The 16,974-nt window shown below is 34.2% G+C and overlaps 1 protein-coding gene across 4 annotated transcripts in view; it reads right to left on the bottom strand.

Annotated features, from left to right (window-relative positions):
• LOC140448466 (opsin, ultraviolet-sensitive-like) overlaps positions 1-16,974 on the bottom strand; it is a 105,189-nt gene that overhangs the window by 3,773 nt on the left and 84,442 nt on the right. The window contains exons 1-6 of one of the 4 annotated variants that reach the window (XM_072541556.1): positions 16,885-16,973; positions 8,798-8,998; positions 8,411-8,620; positions 7,110-7,246; positions 6,879-7,048; positions 6,486-6,748 (exon numbers count right to left, since the gene is read on the bottom strand). In XM_072541556.1, the coding sequence (XP_072397657.1) occupies positions 6,486-6,748; positions 6,879-7,048; positions 7,110-7,246; positions 8,411-8,620; positions 8,798-8,998; positions 16,885-16,928 (1,025 nt within the window). In that variant the 5' untranslated portion in view covers positions 16,929-16,973. Of the gene's footprint in view, positions 1-6,481; positions 6,749-6,878; positions 7,052-7,109; positions 7,247-8,410; positions 8,621-8,797; positions 8,999-16,884; position 16,974 lie in introns of those variants that run through there. The other 3 variants (XM_072541547.1, XM_072541571.1, XM_072541563.1) reach the window with 3 other exon arrangements.

Genomic DNA, 16,974 nt, shown 5'->3' on the forward strand with positions numbered 1-16,974 from the left:
ATAATTTCATTCCCCTCCTTCAACATTTCTACAAGTATTCCATCTGGACCCGGAGCCTTATTGTTCTTTATTTGTGCTATAGCTTGTTTTATTTCGAAGGATTCTATGTTAGGGAGTATTTCTGAGTTGACATTCGTTATCTTTCTCTTAAGGTCTTCCTTTGCAGTGTTATCTGGGTTCTTGTTTGAGGAATATAAATCACGGTAAAATGTCTTATTTCTTTTCCATCTTTATCATTCAATGAGATTATTATAGGCTTTCCTAAGTTTGATCTTAAGCATTTCAGGCCTCGGTTCTTTTCTATTATTTTTCTACATTGTTTTCATTATAGATCCTTAAATCTTCTTTTACTCCCTTCTTTATTTGTTTATTCAATTCGTTGAAACCATTGGTGTCTCGCTTTCCTTCTCTTAGAAATGTGCGTCTCTTTTCCATCAACCGTTTTGATCCTTCACTTATTCGGTCTTCTTTATTTTTCGTTTTCTTTTCGTTTTATTTTATATATTTTTATATTTTGTATATTACATTTAGTTTACTCTCAATAAACACCAAATTCCAATTTTATATATTTGTTATTTAAAAAACATAAACGATGCATCCTCGATATGTTACTGACTTACTAATAGTGGTATTTTGTTTTTATTAACTTCCTCTTTTAATATGGGTAACCAGATCCTACTGCATTCTGCCGAGGAATTTGCCGCACAATTGGTCTCATTTAGCAAAATCAGAGCCGTTTCTTTGATTTGTCTCTTTTTACGATCTGCTTCTTTTAGGACTATACTTGAATAATTTCATTGATTCCTATGTTCATTTTCCCATGCGTGTTTACATATTTGAGATCTATCGAATTCTCTATTTTTAATATAAGATTGATGTTCACTTATTCTAACATTTAATGGTCTTGATGTTTCACTTAAATAAAACTCATCGCATTCACAAGGTATTTAATAAATACAATTCTTTGTTCTTTTTTGTTCATTGTTAGGTTTAATTATATATAAAATAGATCTAAATGTGTTTGTTTTAAATGTTATTGAAACGTTGAATTTATTTTCTATCTTTTTTAGTTTTTCTGATAATCCTTTTATGTATGGTATTGTTATTTTTCTCGTATTATTCCTTGTGTATGCTGTAGGATCTTGTTCCAAGTTGTTCTGTTCTATTCGGTCGATTGTTGAAAATTCCTTACGTATAGACGATAAAGGATAATCATTTTTTAATAAAACAGATATTAACAAATGTTTTTCCTCTAAGAACGAATTTTGTTAGAGTTAAGCTCTTACAATTTAAGTATCATTTATGAAAAATAATAATTGTCAACTGTGACCAGATTTCAGTGATATAAACACATATTAGGTGTTTAATTATTAAAATAAAACGTCAAAAGTTACATTAAAACGAAATTTGCAACATTAATACTTGATAATTAAACTGTGGTATACAGCTAACCACTGGGATTTTCCCTTTTATTTTGAGTATAACAACTCACTAACCTGTAGATTCACCTTTTTATATTTTAAAATAAGAATAGAAAAGGCTAAAGCAAATTTCAACAAAATGAGAAGAGTTCTATGTACCAGGGATTTAAAACTGGAACTAAGAGTTAGGTTGGCGAGGTGCTATGTATTTTCGACTTTATTTTATGGAATGGAATCTTGGACCTTGAATGCGACATCAATGAAAAAACTGGAATTATTTGAGCTGTAGGTGTACAGAAGAATTCTGAAAATATCATGGACAGAACACGTCACAAACAAAGAGGTTCTGGGAAGGATGAATAAAGAAATGGAAATTTTAAATTCAATAAAAACAAGAAAGTTAGAATATCTCGGACATATTACACGTGGAGAGAAATACACCTTGCTCCAACTGATTATGTAGGGAAAGATCCAAGGAAAGAGAAGCGTAGGGAGGCGTAGAATGTCATGGCTGCGCAACCTGAGAGAGTGGTACGGATGTACATCAAATGAACTTTTCAGAGCAGTCGTCTCAAAAGTCCGAATAGCTGTGATGATTGCCGACCTTCGCCGCGGAGATGGCACTTGAAGAAGAAGAAGATATTTTAAAAAGCTTATGCCTATATCCTGTTTCTACTGCCTATTTCATACTATAATCCATCAATGGCATAACTTAATCCTAGCATGATTCATAAAATAATCCCCAAAATAATTCTCAAAATAATCCATATTATAATTCTCAAAAAATATGATCAATCGGCCTGTGCTCTATAATACTCATTTCAAGAGACGAAACAACATTAATTACTTGGATTCGAAACCTTATCCGAAACTATCGCGATCTTGACCCACTCAAAATAATGTCTTCGGTTAGTGAAACTTAAAACAGGTCTATACATTGTAAAACCATTTGTAATGTAACAACTTTATTTACATTAAATAAACGTACATAGATACATTCAGTAGTTAATTGTTAAAAGTATCACATAATTTTTACGTCCAGTGTTCTAAGTAATTCAAGATGTATTTTCACTGTGACATATCAACGAAAAATCTATTTCCGACGAAAGTAGGGGTTTCTAGAAATAGAACTCAGCTTCTGCCAAATAATCCTACTCTCAGGTCCCCGAAGACTTTTGTCGCGTAGCCACTAGGTGCCAGGCGTACAATGATTGTGCGTAATGCAGCAGACGAGAGGGGGTGAAAGGCGAGTTTCTGGCGCCTAAAAACTGGAACACATCTGCTAAGGGAATAAACCCTGACAGAAAATTCTGGTCCTCCAGGTTGGGGTTGGGCAATGGACTGTAAAAAGTACAAAACCACGAAACCTTCAAATAAGCCTCGGATAGATCGGTGTTATCGATGACGATTTAAGCAAAGAAATATGGACTGCGCACTCGGTACCTGGAACGTGCTGACACTGAATAACCCAGGGGCACAGGCATCACTCAGACTTGACGAGCACTTGACAAGCTCAGAAAATATAAAATAGAACTAGCAGTAATACAAGAAACTAAATTGTTAGGGCACGGAATAAAATAAATAAAAACGCATACTATACTATATAGCGGAAAAGATAGTAGAAAAAAAGTTTGGAGTATCCTTTATACTTGACAATAAAATGAAACATGCCATATTAGATTTTAAAGCAGTGAATGTAAGAATATGTAAAGTAAGAATAAAAACAAAATTCTTTAACCTCTCAATCATTAACATAAATTGCCCAACAGAAGAACATAGTGTGGAAATAAAAGAATATTTTTTTACAAGATGTAAAGAGCCGAAGAGTAGCATGCTGCGGATCTGATTATCTCCTAGTACAGATAAAATACAAATGAAGAATTCAAAGAAACAGGAGGGACAGACAGTAACAAACAACTGAACAACTAGATAAAAAAAAAATTGAGACAAAAAGATATCAAACAGAACTATAAGACAGAAATAACACAAACATTTACAAATACAGGCAGTCTAGGCCTCTAGACACCGAAGGACATTGGGAATAAATTAAAACAAAAGTAATTGACGCAGCAAGAAAGATCATAGGCAAAAAAAGAAACAAACAAACATGATGAGTGTAAAAAGACCATACAAAAAAGAAATGAAGAACACAAGAAACATATGGAAATAAGAGCCAGAGAAAGAAGAGCAAGCTATGAAGATGCAAGAGGGAGGGCCGATAAAATATGCCGAACAGAGAAAAGAAAATACAAGAACAGTAATATATAGAACATGGAAAAAAATCACCAAAGCCACGATATAAGGTAAGCGTATAGAGATCTACACAATTTAAAAGAAGGATACAAACCCCGAAAGAAATCAAGAAATCAAGAAGGCCAAATAACCAGTGATCCAAAAGAAATAAAATCATATCAAAATCAAATCATTATCAAAAATATTGACATGCATCACATTAAGGGAGACACAGAAAATATAGAACCCCCGACGATAGAACGGGTAAAACAAGTAATACTAGCACAGAAGAATAACAAGGCTCCAGGCATTGAGAACGTCCCCTCTGAGCTATATAAACTAAGTAGCGAACACCTAGTAAGACAAATACATATGCTTATAAACAAGATTTGGAATGAGTAAAAGATCCCTAGCGACTGGAAAACCGGGATTATATGCCCAATCTATAAAAAAGGGGATAAACTGAAATCAGAAAATTATCACGGCATAACCTTCTTGTGCACAGCTTACAAAGTTTTTACTTAAATAAACGACTCCAACAGCTAACTGAAAATATTGTCGGGGAATATCAAACCGGTTTCCGACAAGGAAGATCTACAACCGACCAGGTATTCACAGTGAAACAAATTCTAAACAAATCATGGGAATAGGTCATTGACGTCCACAATACATTTATAGATTTCAAACAGGCCTACGACTTTATTGACAAAAATTATATCAAATATTTCAATCCAATCTTGCAACATCCCCCAGAAATACATCCGACTAGTAAATGCAACAACGGACTCGTCAACAGCAACTGTCAGAGTACAAAATGAGCACACTGAGAACTTTTCAATAGTCAAAGGATTAAAACAAGGAGACGGGCTGGCACCAACACTATTCAACCTAACTCTTGAATATGTGATAAGAAAGCTAAATATAGGAAGAAGTAATCTCCTAACAAATAAATCAATACAGATTGCCGCCTATAGCAATATAGGCCTAAAGGAATAGGCGGAAAAAATATATTCACAATTAAAAACAGGGGCAGAAGAAACCGGACAAGAAATAAATATTCAAAAGACAAAAAATTAACACAGGCAAGAACTGGGGGAAACAGATGCACAGTTGAATTAGAGGACGATATTGAAACTGCAGAGAGTTTCACATATCTGGGAGTTACATTAAACATGGATGAAACAGAAGAACCAGAAATTCAAAGAAGAATAGTAAAGGAAATCAAAGCTTACTTTTCACTCGCCCATATGTTCCGCTCCAAAAACACACACTGGAGATCGACAATCAGGGTCTACAAAACTTAGACTAATAGTATGTTATGGATGCGAGACATGGGTGATGACAGAAGATGCAAAACGAAAGCTGGAAGTCTTTGAAAGAAAAGCCCTAAGAAAGATATTTGGACCTATTAATGAAAACGGAGTATGGAGATCCAGGTACAACCATGAACTTTATCCACTGTTCAAAGAGGCACCGATCTCAGAATTCATAAAACTTCAGAGACTTCGATGGGCTGGTCATGTAGTGAGAATGGAGACTGGAAGATTGCCAAAAAGCCCTATCTAGCAAAATGCAGGGCGCAAAACCAAAAGGAACGCCACGGAAAAGGTAGGAGGATGAAGTGGTAGCGGACGCTTAACATTTGCTAGACGTAGGAACCTGGAGACGATAGGCGCGGGACCGGCAAGGTTGGAGACATAGTTTGAAGTAAGCCAATGCTCTATTTGGGCTGTATCGCCATTGGAGAGAGAGCAGCAATGCTAAAATATTTTCACCCGAAAAATATGTTCGTGTGTTTAAAAAAATATGGTCGATTGGTCTGTGCTCTCTTCAAAAGACGAAACAAGACAGATGACCCAAAATTAACTACTTAGATTTAAAACCTTGTCCTAAACTACCGCGACTTTGAGCCACTCAAAATAAATTCTTCGGTTAGTGAAGCTTAAAACAGGTCTTATGGTAGGCAACTCATTATACATATTAAAGATATTTTCAATGTAACAGCTTTATTTACAATAAATAAATATTAGTCAGTAGTCATTTGTTAAAAGTATCAAGTAATTTCACGGAAGAAATCAAGCGAAGAATAATCCTATCAAACAAATGCTATTTTGGACTAAGTAGACATATGAGAAGCAGAAACTTAAGCCAAAAAACAAAAATAACCATATACAAAACCCTTATACAACCAGTGTTGACATATGGGTCGGAAACATGGACCATTTCCAAGGCAGATGAAAACCTCCTGCTTATATTTGAACGAAGGATTCTGAGAAGAATATTCGGAAGCACCTGTGAAAATGGTGTTTGGAGAAGGAGGTACAACTACGAGATATATCACAGATATAAACATATATTTGGTGGTAAACACGTAGTATCCCTTACAAAATAGGAAGACTAAGATGGGCAGGACATCTGGCAAGATCACAGCAGAACAACCCTCCTAGAAGAATCCTTATGTCACAACCTGTGGGAAGTAGAAGTAGGGGTAGGCCAAAACTCAGATGGAGGGATGGTGTAGATGAGGATGGTAGAAAAATAGGCGCAGCAAACTGGCAACAGTTGGCAATGGATAGAACTGACTGTCGTAATAGACTTGGGAAGGTCGAGGCTCTTTTTTAGGGCTGTAGCACCAATGATGATGATGATGATGATCAAGTAATTTGAGGTATTTTTAAATAATTTAAGATATATTTTCACTGTGACATACCAACGAAAAATCTATTTGAAATTCACGTTTTGAAGTAAACCAGCGGCAATGCTACAACATTTTCACCTGAAAAATATGTCCGTGTATCTGGTGTACTGGTACACAAATTCTAGCCTACTTACCTGTATCTTGGATGGCTTATGGCATACACATACGGATCTAGACAGGCTACCAGTTTGCATGTCAACGCTGGAATCATAGAAACTCCTGGAGATAGAAGTGATTGATCTCCAAATGCTCCAATCAAGGCCAGCACGGCGTATGGGGTCCAAGAAGCGACGAACAGGAAACAGACTGTGATTGCCGCTTTGGCTATCCTCACTTCTGCCGATTCGTTCTTCAGTTGTTGATTCGACCTTAAGGATTCGACGTTCATCTTCTTAGCCTGAAAATTAACGACAATGGACTATGTTAAGCGATTTCACAATAAAAAATCCAGTGTCTATAGAGTTTGAAAAATCAATATAAAGAACAAATTAGAATGAAAAATGTTTAATAAAAATATATTAACTTACTTGTGCTCTAAGGGCTTTTTCGTGATCAAATACTTTACTGACAATCTGGCTGTAATAAAATATAATAGCTGTCATTGGAAAGATGTAGGAACAAGTAAAAATTGATCCTACGAACAGTTTGTTATCGAAGGTATTAGTGAGATAGTCGAATGAACATGCCGTCAGGTATCCTTCTAAAATACACCAGAATCATATTATAATAAACAACAATACAACTTTAGATGACTTTACCTGGCATATACCTTCCCCACGTTTCAAACATCGGCAATAACGCCCAAGGTAGCGTGTATATCCAGATGAAGAGAACCATGAGGACAGCTTTCGTTTTAGATAGTTTTCCATCAAAAGGTCTTGTAATTGTAGTATATCTGTTAATAGAATTAAATATAATCGTTAAAATTAAAAATAAATGAGACAATTGAACAATTATTTACATTAAATAATAAATCAAATTACGATGCAAATTAAACTCTGTTATAAGTAAATATTTTGTCTAAATCAAACGGAAGTAAAAACTGGATTACCACAAGTTAGGGTTCTGGAATCTATCTTGTATCTCATGTAAATAATTTAAGATATTATGAAAGTTCTATGCGTAGTTAATATTTTCCCTAGATCTAGGAAAAAATGCAGTCAGTCGTTAGAGACGGAACTAAATAGCCAAAAATGGCTAAATTTGATTAGTTATAGGGGTAGTTGAGGTAATTGCAAACAAGTCTTTTTAGTCAACAAGTCAAAAACTTTTGAATGTGACGGGTTGAAATTAGTTCTACTGGCTGTAGTGAAGTACTCATTATTTATATATTCTGTCTTCATTTCAGTGCCAGCAAAATGTAAAGGATTTTCTAAAAGCACTGTATAGAAGTATCCTGAGTATAAATACGTTTCGGTGGTAGACCACCGAAGTTGATAGTGAAATTGGAACGTCGGCCTAAAGTTCCCTTCTTGTGAGTGTTTCTGGATTGCTTGTGGTGTTTTGTTCTTTTCTTTCTTCGATCTTGTGGAATTCCTTGTTTATAAACGACAATGGGTAATCATTTTTAATCAAAACTTTTGTTAGCAGGTTTTTTTCTTCCTGAAATGCATTTTCAATAGAGCAGGTGCTTCGGGCTCTGTCATATAGGGATTTGATAATTCCTTTTTTGATGTGTACGTTGTGGTTTAAGTAGTAATTTAAATATCTGTTGGTGTGGGTTGGTTATTCTGTAGACTTTGGTTGCATATTATATGTCTTCTTTTGTGATTAGCACATCCAGAAAAGGAAATGAATTATTGTTTTCTTATTCCGTGGTGAATTTGATTGACTCTTCTTTATTGTTGATGTCCATTAGAAATGTATTCAATGCTTCTGGTCCGTGAAGCCAAATGGAGAACACATCGTCTACATATCGCCACGGATATTTTTGTTTAGAAGAAGTTTAGAAGTTTAGAAAAATATGAAACACCCGTTAAAAAGAAGGCCCATTCTACATAATAATATTTCGATTTATTACATAAATAAAATAAAAATATATAAAACAATTAGACTTTACCTGTCATAGGCTATGCAGGCATTAGTCATGCCCTGAGATATACCAGAAAGTGATCCTATTAAAGCGTATACCTGGCAGGATAGCCAACCAGCAGCGAATCCTCCATTGAACGAATTATAAATGAAGATTGGTATACTTACAAACATCAGGAAATCACTGAAAGCCAAATTGACTACGAATATGTTGGATGCTGTTCTTAGACTTTTTGCCCTAAAACATATAATAAATATTACATAAATTAAATATGTTTAAATTAAGGGTAACATTTAGTAAACTCTATTCTCTAGAAAACATCAAATGATTATAATAATTCACACAAATTTTGGCACGATCCACCACCAATAATGTTTATTTCATTATCTAAACATTAACTAAGAATGTACTTACGAAGTGAATATCCACAGGACAAGTCCATTTCCAATGATCGCTAAAAACCAGAGAAAAACGTAGATCATACCAAGGAGAAAATGAAGAGATTTTTCTGGGGCGGGATAGAGTTGCCAATGTTTGGGGATGTGGATCAGATCGTCAGCGTCTACGTTCCATCCTATGTGTTGAATCATGATTTCATCCATAGGATCCATAACCCTAAAATATTTTAAATAAACTGATTTTCGAAGGTTTGAAAATTTTTAAGACTATTTTTTATGTTTTAATAAAATACAATGTTATAATAATTTTAAACTATAGTGCCTACATGCAAGTTATTAGCTATCACTGAAACTACGGTTGTTTTTACTTTGACATCCTTTTTATATGTAAAATTAATTAACTCCAAATTTTCTGAATTAAAGTTTACTAATTTAATTTAAAGCTAACTCTCGGAAATGTGAAGTAGATTAATTAGTTTGATGAGCCATGTACTTAAAATACTCCTTACTATCATTCACTCGCACATGTATACCAAATTAGAAGAACACCTAAGTGAAGTTGAATTTGGATTCAGAGCAGGACTCGGAATGAAGGAAACACTTTTTCAGATTGCTAGTTCTAATACAGAGAGACAGGGATGTCAATTGTGATGAATTGATACACTGATATCCTAAAAATATCAGGACTTGATTTTAAGGATACAAGACTAATCTCAAGCTTATATCTCCAATGGATTTTCCAACAAAAAGCAGGAGTGCGATTCGGAAATGAACTGCCTGAGATTTTTACAGTCGGAAAAGGAGTTCGACAGGGTTGCATACTGTCACCAGCATTATTTAGCATATACTCTGAAAACATCTTTAGAGGTAACTTCGACGTATCAGAAGATGATATTACAGTACGAGCCCCATATCAGTTACCATATCAGTTGGCCCACGTATGGAGTTTGCCGTTTATGGTGATTACCATAAAAAATTCATAATCTTTCCATATTAATTAATATGGTATTCTTAATAATATTTATTAAACCTATTAGCCTTGGTTGTTTTACTAATTTTCAACAATAAGAGAAACATATTTGGCTAATGGGGCTTTCCATTCACTTACATCAACAAACACTGATTTTTTCAAAATTACCTTAAAACCAGAGGTAGCTATGCAAAAGTGACATCAAAACAATTATCAATTAATGTCAAATGTATTTTGTGAGATTGTAAAGCTATTGCCGTTTGTGAGTCTTAAAATGAGTCTAAAGTTACCGATGGGAAAATTTGTTAAATCATCATTAGATTTTTTAATTCTGGAAAATCCAATTCGGAAAACGTGAATATGTTATAATTCTCACGGTATAGTGTAAAAAATATAAGTAGTTAAAACGTGCAACTTATTTAGAGTTAAGTGTTTTGTGGAGTGACGTTGGAAAATACGTTTCTAGATCAACATATCATTAAGAGGCACACAAATTAGGATACATAAAAATTAAGTTATGTAATTAAAAAAATCAGTAGAAATTGTTTTTGTAAAATTTCATTTTGTTTTGGTCTAAGGAAAAGCCACGTTTAACATTAGGTCAAAATAAAAATAGGTTAAAGTGGTTAAAAGAGCATAAAAATAAGACACATTAATGATGAGATGAAATAAAATGGAGTGATGATACCGAATTTGAAATGTGTTAGAGAAAGTAGAAGTCGCGTTATTCCTTGGAAAAATGAAGCTTTTCATCCCGACTGTCTAAGGAAAAAAGTCAAGTTCCCTTGTAATGTAATGATTTGAGGCAACTTCTCGTCTAAAGGTGGGGGTTACATTTTATCAATGACATTGTAAATACGAACAAATATTTGAAGATTTTAGAAGAATTTTATTTACTGAGTATGGAACAAATCTTAACATCAGCGAAAGATTTTGTCTTTCGACAGGACGGCACAGGTTGCCATATCTTAGAGAAGAGTTTATCAGAAATTATTCTCATTATCTTAGAAATGGATTGAAGACCATGATATACCACTTCTGGAATGGATTTCTGACTGTCCCGACTTGCCCCCCATAGAAACTCTGTCTGTCAGGTCCATCAACGAATTGAAGTAAAAGTTGCAAAAAATATGGGAGTCATTTACACCAGAAGTTTACCAGAAGTTGGAAAAAACTATACCTTAAACAATTTTGGATGTAATTAAAAATAAAGGGAATGTCACTCATTTTCATTTGTTAGGATTGCATATTCTATACGTTTTGTTAATTTGTTGCTATTATGTTTAAATAATCGTTTTATTAATTTAAAAAATATTTTCTTGAATCATGAAAATCCAACAATTCTGTTCGATGAACACGAATGAATGAATCTGTTTAAGTTAACGTTAAACTTTTGTTTTTGTTGTCTAAAATTTAATTTAATTTTCAATATTTTCAATCAAACTTTGGTCCAACTGATGTGGGAAGACTCGTAAATTGCCAACTTATAAACAATATTAGATATGCAGACGGTACCGAATTGCTGGCAGATAGTGCACAGGGGCTCCAAATGATGATGGATATTGTTGTAGAAACATGTTACAAATAGGGCCTAAAACTAAATTGTAAGAAGACAAAAATAATGATAATTAGTTAGAACACCAACATACACGCACACATTACAATAAAGGATACACCGTTAGAAAGAGTGGAGAGAATACGCTATTTGGGCTGCAATATTAAGGATACCTGGGAAATAAAAACTCATATTATAACAGCTTTTTTAACGATCTTAGGAAGATTCTGTGAAAATAACTAAAACGAAGATTACAACAAATCTGGTCAGCAGTAAGAGCGTTCGGATTAATGGAACAAAAGTAGAATTGATCAAAAAATATACACCTATCTAGTACACTATATAAGGGTAGGTAAAGACCACCCTACAATGGTAGGAGGCCAGCAAATCGAAAGAGAAAATAAGTACATGTACCTTTAAACACTAATAACAGAAAATCATGACTGCCTAAATAAAAGTTAGAATTGAAATAGCACGTGTCAACTTTCTTTCTCTCTTCAATCCTGACGCCACGGAGAAAGTGTAGTGATTTGAGATTTTCTGTCTCCGAAGATCTCTGTCTCTGGTCATTTCTCTTTACTCATGCATAGGTCTTTTCTGCATATTCCTGTAATTTGGTCGATCCGTCTTGTTGGAGATATTTCTCGTGATCTTTGGCCTTTTACCTTTCCTTTAATAGTAAGTCTTTCCATGGTTTCTGTGTCTGATCTCTTAACATATCCAAAGTATTTTAATTGTTGGAGATTGACTTTGCTGGATAACCGTTTACTAACTTTAAGCTCATTTAGAATTGAATTTGTAATGTGGTCGGTCCACGGAATTCTTCTCCAACCGAACATTTCAGTTGCGTCTATCTTTCTTCTTTCCGCTTGTCGTAAGGTCCAAGATCCATCACATCCGTATGTTAGTATTAGGAATATTAAGCAGTTGATCAACCTCATTTTTAGAGTTCGTGAAGTTTGAGAGTCCTTCCACATTTTGGCCATCTTTTCTACTGCGGCGTTTGCTAGTCAAGCAAAGTTTTAACTTTATGCAAATGAAAAAGTTTATTTGTAGCATAGACTTTACAATACAGAAATGAGAAGATTTAAATCCTTTAAGACGTGTAGGTATAGAAGAATTCTGAAGGTCTTATGGGGGATCAAGTTAAAAAGTTTTGAGAAGAACAAAGAAAGAAAAACAAATTAGAAGGACAATAACAGAAAGAAAACTGTAATAGTTTGGACATATAATGTGTTGAGAAAAATACGGCATCTTGCGGCTCATAATCCAAGCACGATTAATGCAACACAGCAGTGTGGCAATAAGATGAATATCTTTTGTGGTAAAGGCAAATATCCACAACTAATGCGCAAAAGAATTATACGAGATCTTGCGGCTCATATTCCAAGGCAAATATACTGCAAGAATATGAAAAGAAGACCAATATCTCAGCTGAGGTACCTAACAGCTTCGAAAGAAAGAGAATAAGATAAAGAGAAGAAAATAAATTTAGAAAAAGCAACTAATATAGGCTCAGAAAGATAACGATATTTCAATTGTTTAAAAAAAAACTACAGGCTAAATATCTTAACTTTAAAAAAATTAAAAATAAACAAATTAATGGTAACAAAAACAAAAATGAAAAGGAAATCCAAAGCGACCACCTAAAAAGAATAACATAAATCTGGAAATAAACTTTATAAAATAGAGAAACGTCCGGCAGCCGACATAGGATATAGATATACCAATGGAAGGAGACTTATAGAAGATGAATTTCTGCAGTAGATTGGCAATACACTCAAAATATGAGCAGCAAAATGAGAAAATTAAGAAAAGAGTCACTTGACGATATGCAAGGAAAACAGATAATTACGTATGAAGTATCAATTTACATTCTAAAGTAGTTATTTGATTTATCTTGCAATAGCTGTATCATCGTTATTGTTGCCATTTGATCTTTTACAAATAGTGTTAAATAAGAACATAATATGTTGCAGTATTAAAGGAGAGTTTTAGCCCTACTGTCAGTGGATTCCGAAAAAGAAGAGATTTTTACGCAGACGTCACAAAAGAGTATCAATGAATGATACGGGAGGGTCAAAAGATTTTGACGTGACAACGTCTTAAATTAGGTTGTGACTCGGAGTCACTCATGAAAAAGTGTAACGCCCGCTCACGTCTGTTACGATGAGTCACCGAAGGAGAGAGAGGCCCGCCGGACCGGCGAATGCCTTGCGTCTCTCTCCCACTCAAACATGATCGGTCCGCTGCGCGCGCAGCACTAGAGAATTAGGCGCGTTGAATCGGTGCGTGCTTGTGTCTCTGTCTTTCTCGAGCGTTCTTGGCGTTACAACTTTCGCAAGACACATTACAGCAGAAACACTTCCTTTCATTTCATATTTCTCCTATCATCGTCCTATCCTCAACAAAATCACTCAAATAGAAATTAGTTAAGTTTAAGTTTACATGTACAATGTTTTAGTAAACAAAATATATTTCTATAGTTAAAATTTGTGCAATTCTTATTTTCATTCAATTCCTTGTTCCTATTGTGCAATTTAATAGTATTCATATCAATAAATATTCTACCGAGAAAAAGACGTTGTCACGTAAAATCTTCGCCCGTAAAACCGACTTTACAGGCAACCGATTTTTATATGACTGCAAGTTTGAAAATCTAGAAGATGTTCTAAAGTACAAATTTGTCTACAGTATGAAGCCAGGACAAATCTTTGACATGTTAGTTGAATTAAATGAGACAAAAAATCTGGAGACCTTTGTGTGTATTGCGCTGTTAGGAAGATAGCTATCCATAACGCATTCAAGAGCATGCAATCTGCGCTGTCAAGGAAGATAACTATCCATAACTCATTCCAGAGAATGTAATCTGTTGCTGATGGAGACAGGCCAAATTTGGAAAATATATACCAATCAAATTATCAAACGATCTGAGGGGGAAGGGACTATCTAAAATTTAAACAGAAAGTAAAGGAGAATAAAAAAGGACAGTATCCACAGAATTTAACTCACTGAGTATAAGAAAAATATCCATTTTTGCTAGTGCACCCTTGCTTCCAATTACAGCTTATATTTGACAATTATTATCATTATCAATCTCAGCGTATCTACCCATCCTGGTGCAGTTCCCCTTACAGTGTCGTTCATTATTTCTACTCACGATTGTCTAATATTCGCTTCTCTGTGCCATTTTGTACCTACTTATTTCCTTATGTCATATTTCGATCTTAAGTTTGGACGTCATCTTGGTATTTTGACGCCTCTTGGATACCACAGTGTAATTCTAGTGGACCATCTATTGTCAGTTCTTCTCGCTAATTGTCCCGCCCTCTGCCATTTTAAAGATTTGATTATGTGGATTACACCAGTGACCTCGATTTTCTATATGATCTATTTTATTCTTTTGTGATCTCTCTTTGATATGGCTAGCATGTATCGCTCCATTAACTTCTGAGTGACTTTGAGTTTCACTATTATCAAAAGTTGATTAAGCGAGTTCTTTGTTGATTTCTGGGAATCTAAGTAGCCAGATTTATATCTAGGTATACATACTCGCCTACTGTTTCAAGTGCAATAATGTTTATTATTACATCTTGGATATCCACTAGCTCATTATACATGGTTTTTGTTTTTGTCAAGTTCATTTTTAGACCAACTTTATTGCTATCTGCATTTATTTCGCTTATAGTTCTGCAGGATTATTAGCGATCAGAACGGTATCGCCTGCAAATCTTAGATGGCTAAGGTATTCTCCATGAATAGATAAACCTTTGTTCTGCCAGTTCAATTTGCTGAATATATTTTTTAGGGTTGCTGTAAAGAGCTTTGGGGATATTGCATCTCTGGTAGCTTAGCTTTTGCTTTTCTGTATATATTTCCTAAAGTCTCCATGTACGATTTCTTAATCTGCTTTTGTATTATAGCTTCTATTACTGCCTTGGTATATATAGAATAGAAAGCGTTCTCGAAATCTATGAAGGTAAGGCTAGCGATATTTCATATTTCATACTTATATCTAACAATACAAACCATAACATACAATGAATCATTTAAAAATATAAATAATAACCAGAATCTCCCAGATGCTTGTGTTACATCTGATTCAGGACGACCAAGGAGCACTATTGTAAAACCAACTAAATATTGTGTAATTTTAATAATAATCTAAATAATATTATGTTTATTTTGCTATAAAGATATGGAGTATCCACTATAGTTAAAAGTAATTATTTGGTTTGTTTGCATGGACTACTGCTATCGACTATATCATTACTCCCATTGTCCATCTGACTGTGTAGAAATAATGCTGTATTCGAACGTAATAAATTGTTTTATGTCATAAAAGTGATATTCATAGGATCAGTAAACAAGGACAACTTACAGAATCTATAGAAATAGGCAGCTGAATAAGACTCATTGCTTTTCAATTTAATCATGGATGAAATCATCAAAAGCGTTAACAAAGAAAAAAATACAGAATGGGAAACAAAGAAGTAAAAATACGCTTTAATGTATACTATGCAATATTGATAGCTCAAGATGAAGATAGTCTGCAAATACTGGTCCACAAATTTAACATAAGATCAAAAGAACTTAATATGACAATCTCAGCTCAGAAAACTAAAACAATAGTAATCAGCAAAGCACCAATCAGATGTAGAAGAGAAATTGGCGACATCAGTATTGAACAAGTAATTAAAACATAATACCTTGGAATTACACTGTCCACCTATGAAGAGCTGGACAAAGAAGTGAGAGATCAAGTACAAAAAGCAAATAGACTGGCAGGATGACTTAATAACACTATATGGTGAAACAGACACATTAACACTGAGATGAAGTCAAGAATTTATAAAGCCAGTGTAAGACCAATAATAACATATGCTCAAAAACAAGACCCGACACAGCCATAGCATAAAGGCTACTGGAAACGGCATAGATAAGAGTACCGAGAGGAATTACAGGAAATATAACGTAAGAAAATGTAACGTACAGTGTATAAACGAATGGACACTAAATAGAAAAAAAATGGAATAATCACATAAGCAGAATGGCAAAGATCCGTGTCATCAAAATAGCCAGAGATAAGTCACCAATCGGCAGAAGAAGCATTGGACGATCACGCAAAAGATGGAGTTATAACCTTCCATAGAGGTATTAATCCACCAATGAACAAACAGAATTGTTTATAAAGAAGAAGAAGACGAAGAAGTAAAGATTAATCTTCACTTTCGAACTAGTCTTCATTTTACGGAAGAAAAAGAGGTAACCAGAAAGATAATGATTCTCAAATAAAAAAAAAATCTACAGAAACACTTATTCTTGAATGGAAATAAGTCTCGAATTATATGCATATATAAAGGATAAGTATTGATCTCAGTTAACTAAGTAAAAAAAAGAAGATCATAAAAAAGGATGATAAGAAGGTGATGGTTTCTAAATGAAGAAAAACAACATCCAGAAAGTCTTATGGACAAATACAAGAAAGATCAAATGAAAGATAGAAAGAGGTACCAGAAACAATACCAACAAAAATGCAGCTCTATAATAAAAATAGCAATTCAGATTATTGTCTTACCTTCCGAGAGGTTGAAGAGGTTCAGTCCAGTTGGAGAGGCCCATTCTGCTACCCTTTTTCTTCACTCATATGGTTTATTCTGAACTGGCG

Source organism: Diabrotica undecimpunctata, chromosome 1 (assembly GCF_040954645.1).
Source record: "Diabrotica undecimpunctata isolate CICGRU chromosome 1, icDiaUnde3, whole genome shotgun sequence".
In the NCBI taxonomy this organism is placed as follows: Eukaryota; Metazoa; Arthropoda; class Insecta; order Coleoptera; family Chrysomelidae; genus Diabrotica; species Diabrotica undecimpunctata.